Here is a 12,632-nt window from a genome sequence, read left to right on the forward strand (position 1 = left end):
CTGGCAATCTTAATTTGGCTCCTTTGTGCATATGACATTGTCTTTATTTACATGGTCACATACTGTTTTTTCCATAGGACTCCTGCCCCATTTGGTGCTTAAGATGGTGGTGCTCACCGAGTGGGTAGCTATTCAGTATTTTTGTTTTTTATCCTCATCATTCAGCATGTGGTGACATGCCTTATTTATCACACCATCCAAACCCTATTAATTTCTTCTTGGGCTTGTTGACCATGAGATAGTCGAGTTCAGGATCCTGACACAAGGAGGAAAGGAAAGTAGCAGAATACGGACCCTGGACTTCAGAAAAGCAGACTTTGACTCCCTCAGGGAACCGATGGGCAAGATCCCCTGGGAGAATAACATGAGGGGGAAAGGAGTCCAGGAGAGCTGGCTGTATTTTAAAGAATCCTTATTAACGTTACAGGGGCAAACCATCCCAGTGTGTAGAAAGAATAGTAAATATGGCAGGCGGCCAGCTTGGCTTAACAGTGAAATCCTTGCTGATCTTAAACACAAAAAAGAAGCTTACAAGAAGTGGAAGACTGGACAAATGACCAGGGATGAGTATAAAAATATTGCTCAGGCATGCAGGAGTGAAATCAGGAAGGCCAAATCACACCTGGAGTTGCAGCTAGCAAGAGATGTTAAGAGTAACAAAAAGGGTTTCTTCAGGTATGTTGGCAACAAGAAGAAAGTCAAGGAAAGTGTGGGCCCCTTACTGAATGAGGGAGGCAACCTAGTGACAGAGGATGTGGAAAAAGCTAATGTACTCAATGCTTTTTTTGCCTCTGTCTTCACGAACAAGGTCAGCTCCCAGACTACTGCACTGTGCAGCACAGCATGGGGAGGAGGTGACCAGCCCTCTGTGGAGAAAGAAGTGGTTTGGGACTATTTAGAAAAGCTGGATGTGCACAAGTCCATGGGGCCGGATGTGTTGCATCCGAGAGTGCTAAAGGAGTTGATGGATGTGATTGCAGAGCCATTGGCCATTATCTTTGAAAACTCATGGAGATCCGGGGAAGTCCCAGACAACTGGAAAAAGGCTAATGTAGTGCCCATCTTTAAAAAAGGGAAGAAGGAGGATCCTGGGAACTACAGACCAGTCAGCCTCACCTCAGTCCCCGGAAAAAATCACGGAGCAGGTCTTCAAGGAATCAATTCTGAAGCACTTAGATGAGAGGAAAATGATCAGGAACAGTCAGCATGGATTCACCAAGGGCAAGTCATGCCTGACTCATTTAATTGCCTTCTATGACGAGATAACTGGTTCTGTGGATGAAGGGAAAGCAGTGGACGTGGTGTTCCTTGACTTTAGCAAAGCTTTTGACACTGTCTCACACAGTATTCTTGTCAGCAAGTTAAAGAAGTATGGGCTGGATGAATGCAATATAAGGTGGGTAGAAAATTGGCTAGATTGTCGGGCTCAACGGGTAGTGATCAATGGCTCCATGTCTAGTTGGCAGCCAGTATCAAGCGGAATGCCCCAAGGGTCGGTCCTGGGGCCAGTTTTGTTCAATATCTTCATTAATGATCTGGAGGATGGTGTGGATTGCATCCTCAGCAAGTTTGCAGACAACACTAAACTGGGAGGAGTGGTAGATACGCTGGAGGGTAGGGATAGGATACAGAGGGACCTAGACAAATTAGAGAATTGGGCCAAAAGAAATCTGATGAGGTTCAACAAGGACAAGTGCAGAGTCCTGCACTTAGGACGGAAGAATCCAATGCACCGCTACAGACTAGGGAGCGAATGGCTAGGCAGCAGTTCTACAGAAAAGGACCTAAGGGTTACAGTGGACGAGAAGCTGGATATGAGTCAACAGTGTGCCCTTGTAGCCAAGAAGGCCAATGGCATTTTGGGCTGTATAAGTAGGGGCATTGCCAGCAGATCAAGGGACGTGATCGTTCCCCTCTATTCGACATTGGTGAGGGCTCATCTGGAGTAGTGTGTCCAGTTTTGGGCCCCATACTAAAAGAAGGATGTGAAAAAATTGGAAAATGTCCAGCGGAGGGCAACAAAAATGATTAGGGGACCAGAACACATGACTTACGAGGGGAGGCTGAGGGAACTGGGATTGTTTAGTCTACAGAAGAGAAGAATGAGGGGGGATTTGATAGCTGCTTTCAACTACCTGAAAGGTGGTTCCAAAGAGGAAGGATCTAGACTATTCTCAGTGGTAGCGGATGACAGGACAAGGAGTAATGGTCTCAAGTTGCAGTGGGGGAGATTTAGGTTGGATATTAGGAAAAACTTTTTCACTAGAAGTGTGGTGAAACACTGGAATGCGTTACCTAGGGAGGTGGTGGAATGTCCTTCCTTAGAAGTTTTTAAGGTCAGGCTTGACAAAGCCCTGGCTGAGATGATTTAATTGGGGATCGGTCCTGCTTTGAGCAGGGGGTTGGACTAGATGACCTCCTGAGGTCCCTTCCAACCCTGATATTCTATGATTCTATGAAGCTCATCACCATCGTATCTGAGTGCTTCACAAACATTAATGAATTGATCTTTATGATATGGCTGGGAGATAAGGTGGTATTATTTATCCCATTTTATGCATGGGGAATGGAGGCCAAAATGGTCACGTCTCTACTACTTTTGGATGCCCAATTGGAGCGGCTTATGGCCTTATTTTTCAGAGTACTTAGATTTTATTGCACTTTATATGTTCAGAGCACAGTTCCTATTGGCTTTAGTTGCAGTTGTGACTGCTGAGCACTTTTGCAAATCAGACCTCAGGTATCTCAAGGTGGGTACCAAGAAAATGAGGGGCACACAATTAGTGGACACCTGTGCAAAGCTTGGTTTAGGTGACTTGCCCAACATCACATAGGAACTTTGTGGTACAGGCAGGGATAGAATTTAGTTCTACAACTGCCTTAACTATCAAACCATCCTTTCTCTTCCTAGATTCATAGAGATTTAGGTCAGAAGGGACCATTATGATCATCTAGTCTGACATCCTGCACAACGCAGGCCACAGAATTTCACCCACCACTCCTACAAAAAAAACCTCACATGTATATCTGTGCTATTGAAGTCCTCAAATCGTAGTTTAAAGACTTCAAGGAGCAGAGAATCCTCCAGCAAGTGACCCGTGCCCCATGCTACAGAGGAAGGCGAAAAACCTCCAGGGCCTCTTCCAGTCTACCCTGGAGGAAAATTCCTTCCCGACCCCAAATATGGCGATCAGCTAAACCCTGAGCATATGGGCAAGATTCATCAGCCAGATACTACAGAAAATTCTTTCCTGGGTAACTCAGATCTCACCCCATCTAATAGCCCATCACAGGCCATTGGGCCTATTTATGAACATTTAATTACCAAAACCATGTTATCCCCTGCCTCTTTCAGTACACTCCTTCCAAATTCGGCAACAAATAAAATGGGTCCTACAGACAACAACCTCAGTCACTGCACATCCCTCATTCCTTCCTTCCTTCCTTCCTTCCTGCATACTGAATGAGGCTGGGGGCCTGTGTATACAATAGCGTGTGATCCTGTTATTGAAGATTGCTATAAGGGGGTCAAATTAAGGTTGTACAGATAACATTGATTCTGGCATTTCCTAACTTTTGAGTGCTTGACTGCAACCTTAATGATCTTGTAATTTAAAGTACATCTACGCTGCAGCTGGGAGTCTCTGTCCCAGCTTGGGTAGGCAGGCATGTGCTAGCTGTGCTTGAGCTAGTGCGCTAAAAATAGCAGTGTATCCAGGGGAAGCATGAGTGGCAGCTTGGGTACAGTACTGTCCAGGTGGCTTTGTATTCAGGCAGCTAGCCCCAGCTGCTGCCCATGCTACCGCTGGCTACACTACTATTTTTAGTGCACTAGCTCAAGCACAGCTAGCGCATCTGTCTTCTCGAGCTGGGAAGCACACTCCTTGCTGTAGTGTAGACATACACTTTGTTTTTTAATGTAGTTTTCTAGGTTTTTAAAAAAACAAACAGAAAAAAACAAAAATCCATTATGTGGAAATCATATTAACCTCCACATGGGTCATCAGCAGGGATGGGACCTTTAGATCTACAGCACAGACCTCTACCACTTGAGCCAACTGAGTAACTGGTAGCAATAGTGGACTGTCATCCTGTGTATGGCTCAGCCAGTAGAGAGGGATGAAACACTTAATTTGCCATTGGTTTTCATGCTATTTGCTAGACAGCAAAGGAATGTTGAGATACAGAAATCCTGGGTTCAGTTTCAGGGTCTGAAGAGGAGTGTCTTCTAGTGGTTAAAGACCCTTCATATATCTTTGCCCTCAGAGCGTCCCTGTCTCCTGGTGCGCCGATCCTACTGCCCTGTCTCCGCTCTCTGCTCTTATTCCCTTCTTGAGCTCCTGACCCTGTTTCCCTGTGCTTCTGTTCACTCTCCTTCCTCTTTCCTATCTGCCCTGCCTCCCCTAGTTCCTGCCCCATCCCTCCCTCTGCTACTAATCTTCTCTTTTTCCACCTTGTCTATGGCTCTTGTCCCTGTCCTCACCTCTGTTCCTCTCTCCCCAACTGTTATCCCACCATTCTCCAATTCCTGTCCCTGTTCCACCCCATAGTCCTGTCCCACATCTCCAGCTATTGTCACCGTCCCCCCTGCTTCCATTCTCCCCCATACACCCTCTGCTCCTCCCCAGCTCCTGCCCTTGCCCCATCCTGGTTCCTCTTCTCTACCCACCCTGCTGCATTAGAGGGAAGTTGTTTCCTCCTCATCCTGGCTGCCTGCATGCCATCAGGCGGAGCACTGAGAACACTGGAGAGACCATCTTTCTGCTCTCAGGTCTGGTGCTGGGTTACACAGTGGCCCTGGGAGAGCAATTGCAGGGAAAGTCCTGCTCAACCCCTTCAGCCGTGGGATAGAGCATGCTCACTTACTTGGTGCAGTGGCACATGTGCAGACAGGGAGGAGCTGTCAGGGATAGAATCATAGAATATCAGGATTGGAAGGGACCTCAGAAGATCATCTAGTCCAACCCCCTGCTCAAAGCAGGACCAATCCCCAATTTTTGCCCTAGATCCCTAAATGCCCCCCTCAAGGATTGTACTCACAACCCTGGGTTTAGCAGGCCAGTGCTCAAACTACTGAGCTATCCCTCCCCCCTCCATGCTCAGTGGAGAGAGAATCTTTGGAGAATTTATCTGCTAAACTCTGACAGTTCTCTACTGAGCACGTACCAACTGAGATATGATAGAGATGTTATTTTGCCAAATTTGGGGGAATTTTCACAGGGATGGCAAAAAGCACATCTCTGGCAGAAAGTTAAACCCCTGCGAAATTTCAAGTCCCTGCTCCAAAGTTGGGAGGTGTTAGGGCTTCTCATCAAAACAGTTGTAAGAATATTTTAAACATGACAAAAATTGTATTTTTCCCTCAAGCCAGGTTTCCAGTGAAGTTGGGCAACTTTTGTGTGAACCTGGGCTGATTTATGGTTTTGAGTGCAAAACAGGCAAAACTCAAAAGTTTCACATAGTTTTGACTCGAAATAAATTCCATCTGTTTCATCTCAATTTTTCTTTAAGGTTTTTGGGTTTATTCTAACCCCAGAGTTAGAGCAGACTTTATGGACTGAGAACCTATGCAAGTGAAAACAAGAAGGCGGCTTGCACAAACTCATGTAAACTAAAATGACTGAGTTTCACACAGCTTTACATGTTGCTAGATTTAAATGGAGATGTCATCCCCTTTGTCATCCCCTCCTAGCAACAAAACTATAGAAATATCTCAATTGTTTTATGCAGTGTTGTAGCTATATTGGTCTTAGGATATTAGGTAATGTCTTTTATTGGACCAATTTCTGTTATTGAAAGAGATGATCTCTGGGCTTAGCTCTCATATGTCAGTTTGTTAACTCAGTGAAAATCTTTACAGATTTATAGTCAAGCTATGAATGATAAAAGAATGGGTTGATAGTGCAACTGCTGATCTGTTTTAATTATGACATCCTGGTAGGGGTATCAAAATTAATGAAGGGCTGATTTTTGTTCTGATACTTGTGACAACAGTATCTGAAATCAAAGTGTGTAATTCAAATACATATTTATTTATTTTACTCTGTAGATATTTCATGGTACTACATGTTACTTATCTCTATCACATGTGTCATTTAATTAGCAATTTAGCATGGGTTTTTCAAAAGCGCATATCACTAACTTCAATGGAAACAGAGTTAGGCTGGTGCTGTATGCTGTTGAAAATCTCACTGTTAAATTACAGATATTTCCCTTTCTAAAAATTGAGCATTTGGTCTCTCTCTTAAGGTTTGGAATATCCTGCTGTGGTAGAATTTGCTCCATTCCAAAAGATTTCAAAAAAGAAGCTAAAGAAAAAAGATGCAAAAGCTGGGAGCATTGAGGATGGTAAACACATTTTCTTGATCTCACGGTGGAAAAACTACTCTGTTTATTGTTAATAAGATACATATGATAAATAGTTTATTAACGTTTTTTTTTTCAAAAAATGTTTTCACAGATCCAGAATATAGGAAATTTTTAGAAAGTTACTGTGCCGATGAAGAGAAAATCTGTGCTAATCCTGAGACTCTGTTGGGAGAGATTGAGGCAAAAACAAGGGAACTTATTGGTCTGTTTTGTTGACTTTTTTTCTCATTATTGATCATTTAAAAATATGCTTTTTCATATTTTTGGGATACTACCAGCAGGATCTCCCCCATTCAGTCTGGCAGTGGTTGAGAGTATATTTATATTCTCATTCTCCATTGGAGTAATGCGTACAGCCACCTCATGTGGCACGCTTGTGCATGTATGGAACTCACATGTTCTGTATATACAGTGGCTTCAGAAACTGGTCCTTAGTATTTATAAAGGAATAGTCTATGAGTTTATTGTTGAAAGATGGTAGAAGGGCAAAAAATAATAACCTAAAATGAAAGAATGGATAAGAGCCTCAACACTGTACTCAAGCTCTTTCATGATCCTGGGTGCCTGCCAGGTGAAAGGTGAAATACCCTATCAAGATCATCTGGGGGCAGCCTGAAAAATAAACCTTGAACTAAACCTTGTTTTTATAGGCAGAATGATTTTCACATTCTCCAGCAGGATCTGTACCCATCAGGATCAAGCTTGAGCTCTTCAGGATTAAAGTATATTGGGTTTCATTCTTCAGGTTTCAACCATGTGAACATTATTAATAATACATATATTTACATAGTTCACGGGGTACGGCAAAGCAAAAAAACAATTTATGTATTTATGCCCTTTCCTGCTCCATTACTATATAAAAACAGTTTAATTTTTTCCCTTTGGCAATTCAGCTTTCAAAAAAACAAAACAAAACACTGTTGGATTAACTTTAGAGATTAGCCTTTTGATTAGTACTTTTCACTGCTATGCTGAAAACCCAGATTTAATTCTCACCCTTAGTTTCTGGTCCTAGGAAGGGGTAGTTGTTAAGTAATGCGAGGTATTCCTAATCCTTAGCACCACAGGAAAAACCGAGAGTGGGGATCAAATCTGGATCTCCTGCATGGCACTAACCATTTAGCTAGTCGCTAGAGTCAGGCCAGCAGGTTTTTTGGGGACATGGGGGAGGGTTGTTTTTTTGATAGGTGAACTGCCAAAGGAAAAATGAATCTGCTTTTACAGAGTATAGAGGAGCAGGAAAGGGTATAAGCACAAATTGTAAGTAAAAGTGTTGCAGGCATTGCCCTCTAGTGATTAAGGAGTATTGTTGACAGACGCAAAAGGAACCAGTCCTCTTTAATCCTCAGCTGAAAGGAGAGTGACTGATGACAGCCCTTGCTTTGACTGAGGCTCAATAAAAATGGGAAGCCACACCCCCCAGGACACCGACACAGACAGAGAGAGGACCTAGGGCAGGAAAGGACCATTTTTATTTAAAACTTGCAATTCTGATTAAAAATAAGCTTTATTTTTTCACAAACCCTTTAGTAATATTGTTATTTTATACTGCATACTATAACTATTTCAAAATATATTTTAATCTTGACAATACTGGCGTTTTTCAGATGGCCAGCCAAATAAAGTCTTTGCAGGATAACATGATATATGTGTCCACATCTCCAAAGGACTGCATACAGAACATATGGTTGTCCACTGGCTGTTATGATCAATTAGGAGAAATTTAGCTGTACACCGTTCCCTTATTTGGATATATAAAACTAACCAATCTATTTTGATCACTACTGTTTCTTAAATTGCCCATACTTTCCCCCTTCCTCATACGTCCCCCCTGGCGCCCTCACTGCAGCAGTGGCATTGACACTTGTGTAGTAGGTGTGTGAGTTAACAATTGTCAAAGGGATATTTGGAGCTCAGCAAAGGGTAAGGATAAATTAGAGAAGAGGTGGGAAGAATATTACTAAGGACACTAAATAAATCTGTCATCAACAAAGCTTGAAAGTGTGTGACTGTTATAGATGTGGAGTTCCTCAAGAATATGTATCCTTACTTGGCCAGAAGCTTTCCCTAGATATTTCACAGCAATGTGAATATGAGCTTCCCAGTATCTTAATAAAGATTTTCTAACTTCAAATTATTCCAGCTATTAATGAAAAAGGGATAGCCTTAGAGTTGCAAGTGCAGTGTTGACAGTATCTCAGCTGAGGGAGGTTCTACAGAATGGCTTTTTAATGTTTTGTTTCTATGAAATCAATTCACAATAGATCAAATTAAATTGTCCTATGTTTATTTTGCTTTATTTTTTTCAAATACTGTATTGTTGTTTGATAAAACATGGTTGCAATTTCAATGTCAAAACCAAGAAAAAACTTATTTCGTGAATATCACAGCTGTAATTGAATTGTACAAGGGCCCAGCTATGCCTTCAGAAACAAGGGTGTAACTCTCATTGAAGTCAGTGAAAGATATGGCCATGTATCAGAGAGCAGAACTGGGCCTCAAATTCTCAAAGGGCTTTTGTGTGCCTCCAGGTCATGTTAGATCAAATGAGCATGTTTGATGTCTCAGCTCAGATACTCTAGCTCATCAGTTTCAGGGTGACAGAGTAATGTAATACAGAATTCAAAAGCAGAATTTCTTTAACAAAATTAAGGTAGGTTCATCCTTCTGTCCATGTTTTTAGGGAAGAAAGAAAAAATTAAAAGCTGTTGCTTGCATAGAGATCCCTTTTTTTTTCATTTTTCAGCTGATTTCTTTTTAAGAGTTCGTTCATGTTTTTAAAAAAGTGTCTAAATTGCACTCACGATTTTGTAAATAAATAATTTAGTAACAGTTACGCCGTAATTAGTAATGTCTACATTCACATATTTTCGGGACATAAATTTAGGCCAGGTTTAGGCCATGTTGTTTTAAATTGTAAAGGTTAGATAAATGAAACCATAGCGTCAAGGAAATATCCTTTTCCAACTCTGTTTTATTGTGGCTTCAAAATTATATCATGCACACTAATGGCCATTCCATCCCTCCCTCCCTCCTTTCCCTTTTGTGTTTGCTTTTCTTCCTTTGGATTTAGTGAGAGCCCTGTACATGCATCCAAGAGCAGTCCTTAGCCCTAAATATTGTCCATTATTATAATTCTGTTCCTGCACATCTAAAACTGACAGAGGATCTCAAACATTTTTGTAGCTACTTACACCTATAAGTACACTGTTTCAAGTTTCAACCCACAATTAATTTTATGACTGGGTGAAAAGTCAGAGTTGTAATTGGAGGTTGCATGCAAGCTGCAAAGTTTGGATCTAGCTAAACATTTTTGTAAAGTTTGGGAATGTTCCGATGTAGGGTTTTAGTTTGGGTTTATCTCTAGTAAAAATGGAAAAAGTGTCAGATCCATATAATAAGAAAGACAGTTTGACGTAGTACATACTGGGACTCAGGAGAGCTGAGTTCTTTTCCTGGTTCTGCTATTGCCTGCTGTGTTACCTTAGACTAGTCATTTCACCTCTATGTGCCTCATTTTCCCCATCAGGAAAATGAGGATGTTGATACTACCTTTGTAAATGCTTTGAGGTCTGTGGATGAAAAGTGCTATATATGACCATGGTGATGGTAGTATAAGAATAGCTGGACAGTCAGGTGCTGGTGTACCAGTGTTAAAATTTAGGAATAAATTTTGAACATATTTGTTTCCTTTTCGTAAATAATATTTTGGTGAACAGCAGGAAAAATGTCTTTCCTGAAAATTAAAGTATATGGTTATAATTCAAACATTAAATAATCACAGAAAATATCTCTGGCTCTCTTACTTCTAGGGTCCTTAATGATGAAGAGCCAGGGATCCTTTCTGAATGGAGAGATGGGGGCACTTTCCAACATATATACACCACTTGAAACAAAGTGTTATATATCACCTAGCTCCCTTACAGTTAAAGCTTAAAATAAAGGGCAAGTAGTTATAGTAAAGAAACAAGTACATATTTTAGGAGTTGAACACTACATCACAAATTTTTTGTATTTTAGCTAGAAGAACAACACCTCTTTTGGAATATATTAAAAATAGAAAATTAGAAAAGCAGGTAGGTCCAGACTTTTGACTGAAGCTCAACTTTTATGTTTCAAGTATGTTTTGCATTTGAAAAATTTGATATAAAAAATGTTGCAATTCTTCAGAGGATACGCGAAGAAAAAAGGGAAGAACGAAGGAGGAGAGAGTTAGAAAAGAAACGTCTGCGAGAGGAAGAGAAAAGAAAGCGCAGAGAAGAAGAAAGACGTAAAAGAAAAGAAGCAGAGAAGCAAAAGAAAATTGCTGAAAAAGAAATAAGGATCAAGGTACTTTTAAGGAAAATATAAAATTATTCTTCATTTGAAACTATACAGAATTTATTTTCCTGTCTCCCACTAACTTCCAAAGTACTCATATCAGTTGGGAAGAATAAAGGAAGATCTAACTCAGTTCCCATGATTAGAAGTTTGTCAAGGCAGGGACAATTGGGATTGTAGGATTTTTTTAATATCCCTTTTTTTGAACTACTATTTTTCTGATTTTGTTCTTCTAACTTTGCTTTTTGCTCATATTGTAGCCATGTTGAGGAATCCCAGCATGAAGGTTGAAAGACTTCTGGATTACTGTAGAGCTTTGACATTTTCCACTACAGAGTGCTTGTGCTTGCAATATGCCACACATTTTTTTCTGTTATCCGTGACCTCAGAGTTCTTTACCACCTCTTGTTGACCAGGGGCCAGATTAATCTGTGGTGTAACTCCATTGGCATCAGTGGAGTTACACCTTGGATGAGTTTGGCCAGAACCTCCACTAATCTAAAATCTGAGTTTCCCCCTTAACAGCGGAATGATCTGTTTGTGGATCCATTAGCTTTGCCCTCTGAAACACTCATTAGACCAGTGGTTCCCAAACTTGTTCCGCCGCTTGTGCAGGGAAAGCCCCTGGCGGGCCAGGCCAGTTTGTTTACCTGCCGCGTCCGCAGGTTCGGCCGATAGCAGCTCCCAGTGGCCGCGGTTCGCTGCTCCAGGCCAATGGGAGCTGCTGGAAGCGGTGGCCAGTACGCCCCTCGGCCCGCGCCAAGAACAGGCATTCGCATATCACTGTTGTATCCGGCGTTGCAAGATATTTACGTGCCAGATGCATTAAGGATTCATGTGTCCCTTCATGCTTCAAACACCATTCCAGGGCACATGCGTCCATGCTGATGACGGGTTCTGCTCGATAACAGTCCAAAGCAGTGTGGACCAACGCATGTTCATTTTCATTATCTGAGTCAGATGCCACCAGCAGAAGGTTGATTTTTTTTTTATGGTGGTTCAGGTTCGTCGTTTCCACATTGGAGTGTTGCTCTTTTAAGACTTCTGAAAGGATGCTTCATACCTCATCCCTCTCAGATTTTGGACGGCACTTCAGATTCTTAAACCGTGGGTCAGGTGCTATAGCTATCTTTAGAAATCTCACATTGATACCTTCTTCGCATTTTGTGAAATCTGCAGTGAAAATGTTCTTAAAATAAACAACGTGTGCTGGGTTATCATCTGAGACTGCTATAACATGAAATATATGGCAGAATGCGGGTAAAACAGAACAGGGGACGTACAGTTCTCCCCCAAGGAGTTCAGTCACAAATTTAATTAATGCATTATTTTTTTAACAAGCGTCATCAGCATGGAAGCATGTCCTCTGGAATAGTGGCCAAAGCATGAAGGGACATATGAATGTTTAGCATATATAGCATGTAAATACCTTGCAATGCTGGCTACAGAAATGCCACTCAAATGCCTGTTCTCACTTTCTGGTGACATTGTAAATAAGAAGAGGGCAGCATTATCTCCTGTAAATGTAAACAAACTTGTTTGTCTTAGCGATTGGCTGAACAAGAAGTAGGACTGAGTGGTCTTGTAGACTCTGAAGTTTTACATTGTTTTGTTTTTGAGTGCTGTTATGTAACCAAAAAAAAAAAATCTACATTTGTAAGTTGCATTTTCACAACAAAGAGATTGCACTACAGTAGTTGAATGAGGTGAATTGAAAAATACTATTTCTTTTATCATTTTTACAGTGCAAATATTTGTAATAAAAATAATATACACTTTGATTTCAGTTACAACACAGAATACAATATATATGAAAATGTAGAAAAACATTCAAAATATTTAATAAATTTCAATTGGTTTAACAGTGTGATTAAAACTGCAATTAATCGTGATTAATTTTTTTTAATTGTGATTAATTTTTTGAGTTAATCGCATGAGTTAAC

The 12,632-nt window shown here is 41.1% G+C and overlaps 1 protein-coding gene across 1 annotated transcript in view; it reads left to right on the top strand.

Annotated features, from left to right (window-relative positions):
• UPF3A (UPF3A regulator of nonsense mediated mRNA decay) overlaps positions 1-12,632 on the top strand; it is a 50,868-nt gene that overhangs the window by 18,170 nt on the left and 20,066 nt on the right. The window contains exons 4-7 of the mRNA XM_074941288.1: positions 6,250-6,348; positions 6,461-6,571; positions 10,390-10,445; positions 10,540-10,698. Coding sequence (XP_074797389.1) covers positions 6,250-6,348; positions 6,461-6,571; positions 10,390-10,445; positions 10,540-10,698 — 425 coding nt within the window. The remainder of the gene's footprint in view (positions 1-6,249; positions 6,349-6,460; positions 6,572-10,389; positions 10,446-10,539; positions 10,699-12,632) is intronic.

The sequence above is a fragment of the Natator depressus genome, chromosome 1 (assembly GCF_965152275.1).
Source record: "Natator depressus isolate rNatDep1 chromosome 1, rNatDep2.hap1, whole genome shotgun sequence".
Classification (NCBI taxonomy): domain Eukaryota; kingdom Metazoa; phylum Chordata; order Testudines; family Cheloniidae; genus Natator; species Natator depressus.